We start from the raw sequence: 16,722 nt of genomic DNA on the forward strand, positions 1-16,722 counted from the left end.
GTGGGGCTGAAAAACACAGGGACCTGTCCAAAAGGCGATTTTGAATTTGGTCAGATCTTGGAGAATCTGATTTAGATCTACATACGACATGGAAGCGCTTTGTAAATTGTAAAGCACTATACCAATGTTAATTATACTGAATTCTGCCAGTATAGCGACTATAGAGGTTATAATTAACCTGGATAAAGGTCATTCAGAATAAACAGTCAATGGAACAGATCTTATTCAACACCTGGCTCTTCAGAGTTTGCCAGTCCAGGTGCCCTAAGACATGACTGGGGCCCACTGACCTGCAGCATGTCAGTGACAGTCAGGAGACTGTCTGGCAGTCTCCTTTCTGGCAAGCCATTTCCAGCACTCGCCCGAGCCTCAAATCTCTTTCTCCAGTTACTCCAGCATAATGTACATCGGGAGCAAACAAAGTCACCGATGATGTCATGCAGTCACACTTCATTCCACAGGACTGAACAATGCAGAGAGCCACGCAGGGGCCAGCCCTCCGTCCCAACAGAGAACATCATCCGTTCCTCCTCACCTGGAGCGAAAACCCATGAGAAAGTTCCTAATCCTGTAATGCTTAGCCCCAGACAAGGACAAAGGTGCTTGAGGAAGCAGGAACTGGAGGGATAACATCAACATAATCCTCCTCTGGGATTAGTCTGTGTAAGTCTATGGTTTAGCTTTGGCCTGTAATTATCAATACTAAATTTCATGGAATAATTTTGAATAAAGACATCTCAAAGAAAAAGTGAATGGCCCAGAAGTTTATTTTCTTCAATATAATACTTAAAATATTGCAAGAAAACATCAGTTTAGCACCCTGCCCCCCTCCATTTCTCAATCACTTTAGTATTTGATAATTAAGACCCCACGTGAGGTTGAAATGACTTGCCATTGTGGTCCCTCTATGACATGGTTAAGTCATATCAAATCCCAAGGCTTTTAACTAAATACTACATAGCTTCCCGCCTCCACTTAGCCGAGAACAATCATTCTATTGACGGCCTTGCACAGGCTGACGTTAAAGACAAGACTGAACTTCTTCCACTGACACAGAGACCAACGCAGGAGGAGGCGGCACTGCTGGGCCTGCAGCTACTCCTCGGCCGTCCCATCCAGGATGCGTTTAAAGGAGAATGGACAGAACTTGTAACCAGCCCCGACGTAGAACTTATTCTGGAACTCCACCCTGTTGTTGGGGAGCAAGAAAAAGGGGGATTAAACACGTAAGCTAGAGGCTGGCAGCTGGAGAGAAGAAGCAAGCATTTGTAAGATCCAGCACAGAGTGAGAAAAGCACACCGGGGAGGCACCCAGGCCAGCGCGGGAATCCCTGAGGCTTTTTAAACCCTTCTCTCACCTGCCTCTTAGACCTTTCCCTTGCCCTCCCACCCCACTGTGGGCCTGTGCCAGTGACCTCACAGACCACAGCATAACCACTCTCCTCCCAGGGCCCCACAGGCAAAGAGCCCTCACAGTGCGGCATCGTCTGAGGAGCGAGGGATGAAAGAGGGCTGCACGGGGTGCTAGGGGGCTTTATGTTTCCATCCTGACCTTAAATTGCAGGGCTTACACCACTGCGGAAAAACCAGAACCATGACTTACATTTTTATAACTTATAGAACTGAGATACCACATATGCTTGTTTAGGTTTTATTCTGTTGCAGAGTTCATTTCCTTAACGACACGGGGAGAAATGATGTTATAACTTGTGGCAGGGGACGCTGTGATTCTCTCAACTTAATACAGGGAGTGTGAACACTTCTGTTTCTGAACAGCGGTCACAGAGGGAGGTGGATAGCATCAGTGAAGCTGAAGGCAGTCTGTATGGCTTCAGGGCATGCATGACGCGCTTGAAATTCTTGGTTGAAATGTGACTTGGGAGAGAAGCAGAAGCCTAAACAAATGTTTTCATATGTGCAAATCTGGTGAGGGCTAATGGTCTCCGGACACACCTGTGAATGTCAAGCGCCTCCCGTGAGCGCCTTCCTCCCTGCAGGTACCCTCCTTGTTTCCACTTTCTGGAGAGTTTAGTTGCCTGTTCTACTGAAGTAATTACCTTTTTTTCCCCCTTTTTTTCTTGAGGTAGATTGGCCCTGAGCTAACATCTGCTGTCAATCTTCCTCTTTTCACTGAGGTGTAGGTCCCTGCCTGGGAACCGAACCCTGGCTGCCAAAGCAGAGCACACAGAACTTAACCACTAGGCCACTGGGGCTGGCCCTCTATGACGTAACTCTTGTGCTCAGCAACAAGGGCCACATGTCCCACATTCACTGAGCTGCCCTCTGTGAGCCTATTTTAGATAATACTTGGAGGTGTCCCTTATTTTGAAGCCAGTTGTAACAGAACAAAAGAACACTTCAAAGAGAAGGAGTAGACGGGAACTAACATTTTACAGGGCAGCCGTTATATCTGTGTCCATGTGTGCATATATTACATCATTTAATATCACACCAACAGGTGACTTTCCTTCGAGCATCTGGAGCCTCCAGGGCATTCTTACCAGTGCAGTCGCAGGGCGTGCAGGAAAGCAGAGAGGCCCTCCATAATCAAGAGGATGGCCACTGTCAGGACAGCAAACACGGCAAAAATGATAAAGACCCCAATGAGTCCTCCCCAGCCTCGAATGCGAAGGCCAATGTCCATTACCATGGTCCAGAGCACTTCAGACAGTTCTGCAAGACGCAAGAGAAGCATTCTCAACCAGAGGGTTGATCTAGCAAAGGCACATTATTTTTATACTGTAATCCTGGATCTGCGCACCCTGTGATCCAGCAACCCCACTTGCCAGTGGAGGATATGGGCACGCGTGTTCTAGGGTACCTGTGTGAGACTGTCTACACAGCTGCGTCCACAATGGAGGAGTTCCCACCAAGAGGACAAATACACGGTGGCATATTATTCTTCAGTGAAAGTAAGCAAACTACAGTTACCAGGATCAATGAATAAATTCAAGTAACATAATGTTACACCAAAAAAACAAAACACAAAAGAATAAGTGTAATAGGATTTGATATGGACTGAGTGTGTCTCCCCACCCCTCAAATTCTTCTGTTGAAGCTGCAACCCCGAAAGTGATAGTATTTGGCAATGGAGCCTTTGGGAGGTAATCAGGGTTAGATGAAGTCACAAGGGTGAGGCTCCCACAAAGGGATTAGTGCCCTTACAAAAGGGACACCAGAGAGCTCACATGCACGTTCTCTTTCCCTCCCTTCCAGGGATACACTGTCATTACGTTGTTGGGTTGAGACTTGTGGCCCCCCAACTAAAAGGTCACAACGACCTGGGCTAGAGAGATAAAGGCCTGTGACTTGCAAGCGGTGAGGGTGACATGGTGAGAGCAGAGACACAGGGGGGCACAGGAGGAGGACCTGTGCTTGCTCTCTGCCCCCCACCCTGAGTTCTGGCTTTCTGCCTGCTGCAGCAACGCAGGGTCCTTCTCCAGTGGGAACCCCATCTGCTCATCCCCTCACCCACCTCTCTTAAGTTGGAATGGATTCTTTGCCTCTATAATGAACTAAATTATCGAAATAAAAACCGAAAGCAATTTGAACTGTGCTGTGCTGTGGAACCCCTGCGCTTCTCCCACGGCTCTGAGACGTGCAAAATCACACGGAACTTCCCCAGAGCGGCTTTCCTCTGCCCAGCTCCCCGCGGGCAGTGGTCTAACAATGACACCGCCTTATATTCAGAGACTTTCGGTGGAAGCCATTTCATGAACGCCTCCCCACGGCCCTGGGGGACGGCGGGCATTTAATTCCAATGTTTTCCTCTCGCCTTCCTTCTCCCCCGTCTTGGTGATTGTGAAGCCTGTGTCAAAATAGAGCCTCCCTCTGCCTGGGTCTTAGCCGGCACGGATGAACACAGATGCGATAAATAGTAACCGTCTATGGTCTCAAGCTGCTGAGATCCGGGGGTGGCTGTTACTGTAACAGGTTCGAGCCTCGCCTGGCGAATACAGCAGGCGAACTACTAAAACCACACACGAGCGTCAAGGCACACACAGGTGAGGCCGCTTGCCTAAGTTACCAGCTAAAGGTGGTGGAACAGGAACTAGAACGTAAAGCAGTATTTTTATTTTTTTCACTCTACCAAACTACCTCTTCAAGTAAGTTTGTTAGTGTGGAGTGGAGGGTCTCTATAGGAGCTGTAACTCGCAGGAACTTCCAGAAAGAACCAGTGGGTGGACCATGGCAGGCAGCTGTGAGCCATATGGGTTTTCTGGGGTTAAATTACACCCTCAATGGGCAGGGGCTGGCCAGAGGGAACTCCAACAACCAGTGTCAAGCTCTTGCCCGGGTAATGAAAACGCCGAAACTCCTTCTCCTGTGCTATTTAGACTCAGCCCTACTGTGACCCGAGTCCCCCAAAGCACGGCTGAGGTTGGAGGTGAAGGCTGACCACTGACCACATGAAGCTCAGAGAGGCACTTGGGGTCCCTGGACAACCACTTTACATGAAGGCCCATCAACGCACGAGTAATCGGATGCAGGTGCTGGTGGGTGTCTGTGTGTGGGTCCTTGCAGCTAGATGTGTGCACCTAACTATCTCTGTGCACATGGGAGTGTGCGTGTGTGTGCACAAGCAGGAGTTAAAGCAAGGAAATGAACCCGGCCTGAGCAGTGCAGACTCATCGTAAGCACTTGTTTTTGCTGTAAATCAACAATCAGGCTCTGCCTTGCTGCATTGCCCTCTATCCGTTCAGCACACACCTTGGCCTGGCTTCTCTGTTCCAGGCATTGTGCTCAGTGCTGGGAATGCAGAGACAAAAGTCAGGGCTTCCAGGAGCTCACAGTCTAGTGAGGAGAGAGGCTCGTCCAGACAGAATTTCAAGGTGCTAGGATGGGGCACTCCCGGAACCCAGGGCAAGGGCACCTTCCAGACGGGGACCAGGGAGGAAGATTCCCAGGGGAGGTGCCATCTGAGCTGAGTCCTGAGGAGGAATTAGAAATCAGGTGGGGAGAGAATTAAAGGGAGGAGTCTCTCAGGCAAGGGAGCTGCAGGGCAAACACACAGAGGGGCCCAGAGAGCCTGGCATCTTCAGGAACATCCATGAAGTTCCTGTGGCCATTGCATATGAAATGGGGGGATGTGGGGGGACCGATGGGGCACTAAGGGAAATACCCAAGAGACTAGACCAGACAAGCAGGCAGAGATCAAGAGGGGTCTCACAAAGTAAGTTAGTGAGTCGGGATTCCAGACTTATGTCAACCCTGGGGCTTGAATCGCTACCAAAATTGGATTCCTGGGCCTGGCCTGACCCTAGACAGCTGTGAATTCACCAAGGTGGGGAGGAGGCCCTGTGGGTCAGCTCAATGGGCAGCCAACTGGCCCACCACCTGCCAATGCTCACACTCAAGGCCAGCCTTCTCTCAAAGGTCAGCACCTTCCAGGAGGGCATGGCAGCCTAAAAAATGATCCCCTCTCCCAAGACGTCCTCATCCTAAGAACCCATGAATATGAATATATTACATTATATGGCAAAAGGGGCTTTTTGCAGATGAGATTAAGTTAAGAATGCTGAGATAAGGAAATTATCTTGGAGTATCTGAGAGGGCCCAATGTAACCACAAGGGTCCTTATAAGAGGAAGGCAGGAGAGTCAGAGTCAGATCAAAAGGAGATGTGATGACAGAAGCAGAGGTGGGAGTGATGGGGCCACAAGCCAAGGAATGCAGGCGGCCTCTAGAAACTAGAAGAGGCGAAGAAATGGATTCTCCCCTCAAGTTTCCAGAATGAACACAGCCCTGCTGACACCTTGCTTTTAGGACTGCTGGCTTCCAGAACCATAAGACAGTAAACATGGATGGTTTTAAGCTGCTAAGCTTTTGGCAATTTGTTAGAGCAGCAACAGGAAACTGATACAGAGGATAACCATCCCAGCAATACAGACCCAGACCTACTGAAAACAAGTCACTTCTTCCTAAGGAGGGGCCATTCCTCTGGTAAACACATCAGTTTTAACCCAGAGAAGGCACTTGTACGTACAAGTCCATTGTGTCTATTTCCCAGGGGAGATTTGATTGTGACCCCGATGGGCGGCTCACTCACGTGCATGAGCCAGGCTGAGGGCCCAGAGCCGGAGGTAAGAGGCTGTGTTTGAAATGCAGCCCAGGCAGTACTCGATCGTGTGGATGGCTTGATGCACAAAGACGTCTCCGAAATTGAACTGAAAAAGAGAATTTTTTATTCTATTTCATTAAGTACTTTCTACACAAATGGTATCACCAGTAATACTTAGACGAATAAGACATGGGCTCTGCTGTGAAAACATTTCCAGTTGAACCAGGGGAAAATAAACATGAATTAATATACTCGTAGAAAGAGAATTAGCAGCACAAAGTAGGATATGATATGTGTGCAGTCACAGTTGGCCAGAAATGGTTGAAAAGAGCTCAAAGAAGAAGAGAGACTGGTTGGTAAGGGGAGAGGTCACAGGAATTGAGATTTGTGCTGGGCCACGAAGGATCGGAAGGATCCAGAAGTAAAAGACAAGCAAGACCCCTCCTGGAAAAGAACATGACAGCTGGTTAAAAAAAAGACAGGTGGTTGGGAACAGCAGGAGGGCAAGTTTGGGGGGAAAACAATTTGGCTGGAACTGGGAGCTTGTTTTGCTGAGGAGGAGATGAGAGCGCTCAGAAGTTTCAGGAAAGGTCAACTATGGACAGAGTTGAGAAAATAACCTGGAGTCAATGAGGAACCACATGGAGCATCTGAATAGAAAGTGGCAGGGGGAAGGGTCACACAGGCTCGAGGCTCTCAAGTCTGAGTAGCTAAAGAATGGCATTGACAGAAACGGAAAAACTGGGGAAGGAGATGAGTAGTTGATTCTCAGATGTGTTGCATTTCAGGTTATAGCTGGCCGTACAAGTAGACTCTCTCAGCACACAGCAGTAGAAGCAGAATAGGCTCAGGAGAAAAGTCCGGGTTGGAGGTGGACAGCTGGGACCTCCCCTGTGGGAGGAGTGATGGTGGGAGCTAAGAGGATTGAGATGATCAACAAGTTAAAGATCATAGAAAAAAGAGCTCCCAGCCTTGGGAAACATCCTCATTTGGCTAAGAAAGAGATTGATGATGAAAAGAAATTGTCGAAGAACCAGGAGGAGTCACACGGCTGCAGTCAAGGATGGAGAAATATCCAGGAAGGGGTGTTGTGGCCGACCATGTCAGATGTTACGGAGAAAAGACAAACGTCACTGCCTCTCAATTCAGCAATGAAAACAGCTGGGAGGAAATGAAGGGATGGGGATGGGCAGAGATGCAGAGAGTGGGTAGAGAGAGTCAAGGTAAAGGAAGAATTAACCTTATGCAAACAGACGTCTTACTTCGCCCTTTGGCTCCTGGGAGGCAACCTCTAGACCCTTGGCATTTCCCAAGTGAAAGAAAGGTCTTTGTTATTCATCGTGAGCCCCATCTGGGACCACATCTGATAGTTTATGTGGGGGCTGGCCACACCAGAAAGACCAACCAGGTGGTTAGAGAGTTGAGACTTGGAGCCACGTGTAATCAGCACAATCCCCAGGGAGGGAAGGGAGCTGGAGACTGAGTCCAACCACCTGGGTTGCACTCAATCAATCATGCCTACCTAGTGAACCCCCAATAAAACTTGGGACACTGAAGCTCAGGTGAGCTTCCCGGGCCAGCAATGCCATGTGCAGATTGCCACATGTCAATGCTGGGAGAGTAATGCATTCCTGAGGACACAGAAGCTTCTCATTTGAAACCCTCTCAGTGTCAGATTCTGCCTACGTGCCTCTTCCTCTGGCTTGTTCTGATGTTTTCACTTTTGCTACGACAAAAACGTAAGTGTAAATATAGCCCTTCTTGAGCGCTGTTGAGTCTATAAATTATCGAACCTGAAGGAGTCTAAGGTTTCACGCTGAAATGAACTTGTAACTGGCTGGTCTGAAGTGAGGGTGATCCTGGGGCCCCCCAAACTTGTGGCTAGTGTCAGAAGTCTTAGGCAGACTTGGCAGTCTGAAGAACTGTGCCCTTAACCTTGAGTTTGGCTAATTCCTGGTGGGGAGAGAGGTGGGAGAGGACTTTGAGGGGGAAACAGAGTCAAGCCTATATTTGTCTTGTGATGGGAGACCCATGCATACTTGGGGGAAGGAGCCTACGATGGAGCCTGAAGTTGCCCAAACAAGGGCAGCCAATGCATGGTGCAGGGGACAAGTAGAAATGGACTGGATATACACTGAAGGCCTGAGAAAAACAGATGAGGGGGGTTGGACTGGACAAGCTGGGACCTGATGAGTCAGAAGATGTGTGGGTTGAATTCTAAAACATTCCAGCAGGCCCAGCAGACTTAGTAATATCAATCGCCACGAATAGGAGTTACTCTCTGTACCTGGAATCTTGTTGGAAAAATTTTCCATGATCCAGATTTTTCATTAATTCTAATTGACCCATCCATTAGCACGCAAATGATTTTATTTTTTAGTAATTAACACCATAAATGGAGCTACTTATAGCATCCCTCAGGCCTCACAGAAACACTGTCCCCACTCCAGAATTAGAATAGAGCTCCAGTTAAAACCCCCAGCCAATTCAAGATTGTGGGTGACTTCAATCATGGATAGAAACAGCCAGCTGCCTCCCTCTGGGAGAACATGGCACATTCCTAAGAGGGGAGTGGCTGCCCATGGACAGAAGTGGCAAGGAGAGAGGAGGGAACAAAACAATTCCTGAATTCACAGGAGACGCAGATAATGTTACAGAGATAAGTCAACAAAGTCAAGACAGAGTGAGGGCTGAGGCAGGAGGAAGCGATGGTGGTGTGCATGCTGATGTCGGAGAGGAGGGCTGGGTACAAATAACACACTTCTCGCTTCACTATTAGGGCTAGATTGGACTCTGCGCTCACGGTTTGAGGAGCACTGATGGGAAAGCTCATAATAAATGTAGCTGACTCCCAGGGACACAGTTCTGAGCCAAGGAGGCCTCAGGAACATTTAGGACCTTCTATGTCACTAGAGCTAAGGCTGATAGTCACCTCATATGCACAAATATAGAAGCACCTGGGCTAAAATATTAAAATACTCCCAGACTGGTAAATAATTGTTCTGATCTTCGTAGACACTCTCCCTCCCCCGGGACCTCCCCAACTTCCCATGACTCAGCAATTACAGGGCTGCCACCATTCCCATGACCCAGCAATTTACAGGGCTGCCACCAGCAGGGTCCTCCCAACCCTCCTAGCTCTACTGCCTAGGTCCATTCTGATGGGCTGCTGCCCATGCTCTCCTGACTGTTAAATATTTGACTATCACCCCTGACTAGATCCCCTTCTAGAATCTGTACAAGCTGGCAAGTCCCAAATACCTCTTCTTCATGGTCGTCCTTAGCCCCGTGGGCCCCTGCAGAAGCCCCCTGACCAGGGCTCATGGAAGGGTTGGAGTTGCCACCTTCCATGTCCTTGTTGGCATCTTCTTGGACCATGGATGCCTGCAACTGTCAACAAGCAAGGAAATGAAGCACCAAATTCATCCTCAGAATTAGAATTAGAGCAATTCTATATGAAATAAAGGCTCTCATTAAATATTAGGTACATACCAGACACTGTTCCAAACTCTATATTATCTCAATTGGCCTTCCTAACAATCTTTTTATGTAAGTACAATTTTCACCCCATTTTACAGAGAAGTAAACTACCACACAGAAAGCTTAAGAAATGTGCCCAAGAGGGGCTGGCCCCGTGGCTGAGTGGTTAAGTTCGCGCGCTCCGCTGCAGGCGGCCCAGTGTTTCGTTAGTTCGAATCCTGGGCGCGGACATGGCACTGCTCATCAGACCACGCTGAGGCAGCGTCCCACATGCCACAACTAGAAGAACCCACAACGAAGAATACACAACTATGTACCGGGGGGCTTTGGGGAGAAAAAGGAAAAAAAAAAAAATCTTTAAAAAAAAAAAGAAATGTGCCCAAGATCACACAGCTGGCAAGACTAGTTAGTGGCAGAGGAGGAGTCAAATCCAGGCGGTCTGATTGTGCAGTACGTGCTTTTCTCCACGGTGCTCCAGAAGGTGCCGAATCGACCACAGTCTCTACAGTAAACGAATGCATGTACCAGAGTGCCTTTCTATTGTTAAAAAGAATACACGCTGTCATATGATTGTCAGTGTACCTTTGACACAGCCTTGTGACCTGGACAACCAAAATCCTATGGGCAAAAGTAACTAGGAGAGATGAATGACAGCTACGGTCTAAATGTGTGTATCCCCTCAAAATTCATATTGAAATTCTAACCTCCCAAAATGATAGTATTAGAAGGTGGGGCCTCTGGGAGGTGCTTAGGTCATGAGGGTGGAGCCCTCAAGAACGGGATTAGTGCCCGTATAAAAGAGGCTCCAAGAGGTCCCTTGTCCCTTTCATCATATAAGGACACAGTGAGAAGGTGCCAGCTATGAACCAGGAAGAGGGCTCTTGCCAGCAGGTGAACATGCTGGAGTCTTGATCTTGGATTTCCAGCCTCCAGAACTGTGAGCAACGTATTTCTGCTGTTTATAAGCCACCCAGTCTATGGTATTTTGTTACAGCAGCCCAAGTGGACCAAGACAATGACTTTTCCAAAACAAATATAGCTTTAAAAATAAAAACATCACTTTATAACAACAGCTAAGAAAAATTTCAAGGAAAAAAAATCTAGGTGTAGTCACCATTCAATTTGGCCTGGTTTTGAATAGAATGTTTCCTTCTTCTTTTTCTTTTTAGTGAGGAAGATTGGCCCTGAGCTAACATCTCTTGCCAATCTTCCTCTTTTCGCTTGAGGAAGATCGTTGCTGAGCCAACATCTGTGCCAATCTTGGTCTACTTTATGTGGGATGCTGCCACAGCATGGCTTGACAAGCAGTGCTAGGTCCACAGCCAGGATTGGAACATGTGAACCCCAGGTCACAGAGTGCACTAACTTAACCACTACGCCACCAGGCTGGCCGCTAGAATATTTCTTTCAAGTTACTGTGAAACAATGTCCAACGTGTGAAGTTTTTTCTAGGATGATTTCACAGGTGGGGTATTGCACATTAGGCACTAAAATACTTTTTTATGGCATTAAGGTTCTTTTATTAGGCATTAAGTTACTTTTCTTTCTTTAAAGGGTCTGCACTTAATATTTGCAGGGCCCTTGGGAAAGGTAAAAATGGAAGTCCACTTGCCACATGTTTAAATATTTTAAAAGTTATAAATCAAGTCAACAAAATCCTACATAAAATATGTTCCAGGCTTCTATCTTGATAAATAAATCTTCACGAGAACTTGGAAGGCCAGATTCAAATTCAGAGTCCCACGCCAGGACGTGGCAGCACAGGAGAGCTGGCCTGGACCACAGCATGCCTCTCTTCCCTTCTCATCTCTGGTTCATCCCACAGCATGAGGGCCTGGCGTGCACACGCATGGACAATCCCGCCCACAATGTCCATGTTCCACCCCCACTCCCCACAAACAGATGCCCCTTGGCCACACCAGGGTCTAGTGGAACCCATGCCAGCGGTGTGGCTGGCCCTTTGGAGGGCCCAGAAGTGGGCTTGAGTCCACCCGGACAGGAATTCCAGGGTACCAGGGACCAAGAGGGGGCTCTGGGTAAGCCTTTCCCTTTGGCCACATGGTTCCTTGCCCCATGGTGAGGGTGTGGCTCAAGTTCACATTACTTTGCCTTCTTGAAATCCTATTTCCTCTCCCAGTCAACTTAAGGAAGAAAATACCAAAGAAGAAATGGAAGATAGTGGGGCCAGCCCTGTGGCTGAGTGGTTAAGTTCGCACTTTCTGCTGTGGTGGCCCAGGGTTTCGCCAGTTCGGATCCTGGGAGTGGATGTGGCACCACTCATCAGGCCACATTGAGGCAGCACCCCACATGCCACAACTAGAAGGACCCACAACTGAAATACACAACTACGTACCAGGGGGCTTTGGGGAAAAAAAGGAAAAATAAAATCCTTAAAAAAAAAAAAAGAAATGGAAGATAGTTTCTCCATTTCCATTGCTAAACTCTAGCCTTTTCTGGTCATTATCCTGGAATCGGTTAAAACGAACATGACCAAGTTTGCAGACTCATGATGCTGGACTTGGTGAATCCTTGTGCCTATCTTCTCCCCTTACTGAACTCACCATCTCACAATGTTCGAGGTGGGTGCCTAGTGAAATGAGACAGATAGCAAACCAATTTTAAATTAGTTACTAGCAACTTTCTAAAAACACATGTGCCAGAAGACATGCACAAGAATATTTAAAGCAGCACTATCTGTAATTACTAAAACCGGAGACAAGCCAAATAGCTATCAATATACGAATCAAATCAATATATGAATGGACTGAAAAATTGTGTGTTCATGCAAGGCAATACTATATAGCAATCACACACACACACACACCCTCAAATACGACACTGGATGAAGGAAGTCAGATCCAAAGAGGGCGTACTATATGATTCCATTTACATAAAGTTCAAGAACAGGCAAAACTAACCTATGAGTTACAAGTCAGGATGATGGTTGTTCTTGGGGTGAGAGTGACAGGAAGGAGGCACCAAGGGACTTATGGGTCTGATGGTGTCGTGTGCCTTAATCTGAGCGCTGGTCACACAAACTGGTCATGTTGTGACACTTCACTGATCTGTGCGCTTTCCTGTATGTATGTTATACTCCAGTAAACTTTACCATAAAAAATGCACATGTAAACATAAAGATTTTCAATAAGAATGCAAAGTTACTTCACTGTGACCCAGGACATGGGAGCGGGAGGAGACCTGGGTCCATGGCAGCAGGTCAGAGGTCACAGCAGACTGTGAGAGGCCCCGGTCGTCCCGGGAAGGAGATGTGTACTCACTGACTAGCTCAGGGCAGAGGCCACAGGGCTCGCTAGTGAAGGGGTTTCCAAACCATGTTCTGCATGGACCTCAGGTTATAGGATCATAGAGGAGCCTGAGTGGATGGGACCTCTGCTCACATCCCCTGAGGCTCATCAGAACTAATCTATTTATGATCTCTACATATTAGGCCTTCTTCAGGTTTCATGGGGGAATTGGGAAGGGGCCAAATTACACCATTACAGAATTATTTCTTGATGGAGGTGGTAGGAAATGTTTCTAACATGAAAAAGGACCACCAGAACCCTAATCAGCAGCCTGAGGAATCAACCAAGAGCCATGAACCCCAAGGGCCAAGGAGACAGGCCTCCCAGCAGTCTTGGGGAGCTTGCATCACCCAGAGTCAGTTTAGGAGGTACCATCCAAGATGGCAGACTAAGAAAAACCTGTCTCTTCCTTCCCTCTTGTACAAATCGTCCGTGGGGAAAAGGGAGAAGTCCACCACCTTGAGATCAGCAGCTATCTAAACAGCTCTTGCAGAGCAAAGAGTAAGACGAGCCATTGTCTTAGAGTCCTGGGACTCCGGTGAGCCAGCAGTAAACTAGCTCTCGACCTACGGACAGGTTGAGTTTCTAGGAAAGAGAATTGCATCTATTCTACGATTTGTAGAAGGTATTTGCCACCTTCCTTTGAAACATCTGGTCACCTGTTTGAACAACCCTCCACCTCAACCACCTTTACCATCTTGGCCTCTCACCAATTAACCAAAGAATAAACAAGTATTCTTCACCTTCCTGTTTATTTATATCTCACATAAATTATATTTATCAGAAGGCTTTGGAACAAGTCAAGGCTGGCAGGAACTAGACAAGGGGAGGAGAAGCAGGTGCTATAGAAAGAGGGTGCCACCTGGGGACGAACCCTCTGAACTCCAGGCTCATCATTTCCAGGGCTCTGACTCTATCGCTGGCCAGTCAACATCCAACAAAGATTTTAGAGAAAAAGGAATTTATCTGAAAATACCTACAACCATTTAAAACAGACGTCGTCTCAGCACATTCCACTCAATCTTCTGCACTAGTGGAGGAAAGCAGCGACTATCTCAAAGAGCGCTTGTGTGTCATTTCTAGACTCTGATGTCCCTGGAAGGTTAAACTTCCCAAAACCTATTTGATTTAGGCTGATGGTAAACTCTTCCTCGCTCCCTGAGTAAATCCGAGGCTCAGGAGCAGTTTAGACGAAAGGAGGAAGGGGACTGAAACTGGGATTTGGCAATAGGGGAAAAATCACAAATAAATAAGAATTGGCATTCGAATTTGTTAACTATCCTAGTTCTCTCACACGATTTGTAACATTATACAGTAAAAGTTCACAACTTTAGACTCCTGATGAAAACAACTTTCACTATTCATTAATAAAGTAAAAATATAGTTTTAAAAACTCTTTGTTTTCAACTAATAAAACAACCACATTCAGACCCTGATAAGTCATTAACTGCCACTAGACTTGGCACACACACACACATACATACACACTCACACACACACACACACACACCCCAAACAAAGTTTCTAAGTCATAAGATTTAAATGTGCTTGCCCTTAATAGAGCATTATGCTGGAAATGAGAAGGCCCAGAGGAAAAGTGGAACTTTCCAGAAGGAAACACACCTGGGGCAGGCCTGTTCCTCACCTCTCCACTCGTCCTTCAGGCCCTGTGTGCCCTGCGTTCTCTCTAAATCCCAGATTCTATTTCCAAGGAACCCACACTCCTCCCCGCAGTGAGTGAATTGACATGAATGGCCCTTACCTGGGATTTCCGATGATTGGCTCGAAGAATAAATGGCTTAATAAGAAGCATCCAGGGCACAGAAATCAAAGCCATAATAACAAAGAAACTTTGGACTTCTTGCTGCAAGACCAAAGAGGTAAGATGCTATCATTTTCAGGTGATCATACAGCATACTTTATATGATAAAAAATGATAAACATGGGTCATTCCAGTTGCAGTAAGAGAGCGAAAGCATTTCAGTGAATCCACTGACCTTCACATCTTGGAATATTCCCCCTGCAGACAGAGAAATGTCGGTGAAGTCGTGCCCGGCGTCAACACAGGGCGGGCACTGGAAACGCACTGTCTTTATCCCTTACTCGCTACGTAGCCCCTCATTAGACACGTGGACCACATGTAAGCAGTCATTTGAACAGGAAGTGCTCATGAGACACATCATAAGGGCAACTTTATTCGTCCCTTGTCCTTCAACTCCCTTCCATGGAACAGTTAGCCCCCCACTCTGGATGAAAAGTGTGGCAGGTCTCATAACTTCACCAGCCACTCTAGTGACCCAAAGTCCTTGGGTACTTTACTCACAAACATTATCTCAATCGTTAGTTCTATATTCCCAGCACTAGATAATTATCTGAGTTCTCTCTTTCAAAAAGAAAAGCTCCTCGCAGTCTCCACCTGATGAGCATACTCTCATTGTGTGTAGGTTCCCTAACAGGTCCTGGGATCTCTATTTTGACCTCTCACTGTCTCTCCCTCACAACTCACTATTTGGAATGAGGCACCTATGGCCATTATGCCTCGGTTGAAACCCAGGAGGGGATCTATTTTATCTTTCTGTTACATATTTCCTTTCACATCCTTATGCTCCCACCTCTTTTTTCATAGACTCCTAGTCACCAACTTTGAGAAGTGACCCAGAGCTGCTATTGTCAAAAGAACCAGGAAGCCTCAGAAGCTGGTGGAAAGGAATGAAAACTGGGTGCTCCTAGAAAAAGGAAAAACATTCCCTGAGCCTACACATTTCTTCAACTGTGCGGGCCAAGCTCTCAGTGAATGCCAGGAGATAATTTATTATCCCAATTGTAACAAGATTTACCCTGATAACAGTGGGAACATCTTATCTGCTCAATCTTCTACCCTCCTCTACTCTTGAATGCTCAAAAGAAGGATGGGAACCACGTGACCACGCACTCCACTTGCCGGTCCTGGTTCCCTGAGCACGAAGCTACCTCATTGCCGTTTTTCCGTTTTCACACAACGCTTTTCCCCCTCATGAGGTACAAAGCAACTGGAGATTTATATTTCTCTGTTGCTCTTCCTCTCTGACATTCAAACATGGCACTAAGACAGCCAAGGCAGTGGTGGGAAGAGGCTGTATTTATCAACTTACATTGTCTCTTCCAGCTGCATGACCCCAAAATGAGGTTATGGAAACTTCAAATTATGTCAAGGTAATTAATCTTCATAGGAGGGCATGGGGAAACCAGCCCACTCCCGACAATGTTCGTGAATGGAAAAGCCATACACTGTGCAACGCCCAGTGCATCTTCCCGACTAAGTGAGGACTTCAGTCTTTATGAACAGAGTTAGCACATGAAATATTTGGTGAATCTGAGTCCTTTCTCTAAAAGAGAAGACTCATTTGGGAACTCCAAGGAAACTTCCATTTAGACTCCAGCATTGAGTAAAGGAACCTTCCAAGCACATTCATTGAATGCTAACAGTCTGGGGTGGTTCAAGGTCACCAACCATGTATAACAAAGAGGTGCTACGACAGTAAGGGGTGGGATACCACAAAAGAGCTCTCAGAGGCATATGTCTTCTCTGATTATTACCTAAAGTCGTTCCTTATTTTTCATAAAAATGCCCTGGCATAAGACATTGTTTCTCATTATTTGCTGCTTCTGTAGGGGAGGAGAACGCAACTAGGAATCATGCTCGTGAGGACACGCATGGCCACAGGAGGAGCGTGACGTTAACTAGGACGCCCAGGATGAGTGCTCACTGGCAGGGGACAGATGCACCGAAGGGCCACCTGGCATTGGGAAACCAGCCCTAGAGCTAGATGCAGAGGAGTCAGAACCTATATAAGCGAGCTCTCCTTAGTGACAATCTACCTTCAAGCAATATTATCAG

At 47.1% G+C, this 16,722-nt stretch overlaps 1 protein-coding gene across 5 annotated transcripts in view; it reads right to left on the minus strand.

The window, feature by feature from the left end:
* Window positions 1–749: 749 nt before the first annotated feature.
* Window positions 750–16,722, minus strand: part of ATP6V0A4 (ATPase H+ transporting V0 subunit a4) — a 74,011-nt gene continuing 58,038 nt past the window's right edge. For all 5 annotated transcript variants that reach the window (XM_046669339.1, XM_046669337.1, XM_046669338.1 and 2 more), the window contains 5 exons: window positions 14,608–14,709; window positions 9,322–9,450; window positions 6,049–6,166; window positions 2,502–2,673; window positions 750–1,189 (listed from right to left, as the gene is read on the minus strand). In XM_046669339.1, the coding sequence (XP_046525295.1) occupies window positions 1,096–1,189; window positions 2,502–2,673; window positions 6,049–6,166; window positions 9,322–9,450; window positions 14,608–14,709 (615 nt within the window). In that variant the 3' untranslated portion in view covers window positions 750–1,095. The remainder of the gene's footprint in view (window positions 1,190–2,501; window positions 2,674–6,048; window positions 6,167–9,321; window positions 9,451–14,607; window positions 14,710–16,722) is intronic.

This window comes from Equus quagga, chromosome 8, assembly GCF_021613505.1.
Source record: "Equus quagga isolate Etosha38 chromosome 8, UCLA_HA_Equagga_1.0, whole genome shotgun sequence".
Classification (NCBI taxonomy): domain Eukaryota; kingdom Metazoa; phylum Chordata; class Mammalia; order Perissodactyla; family Equidae; genus Equus; species Equus quagga.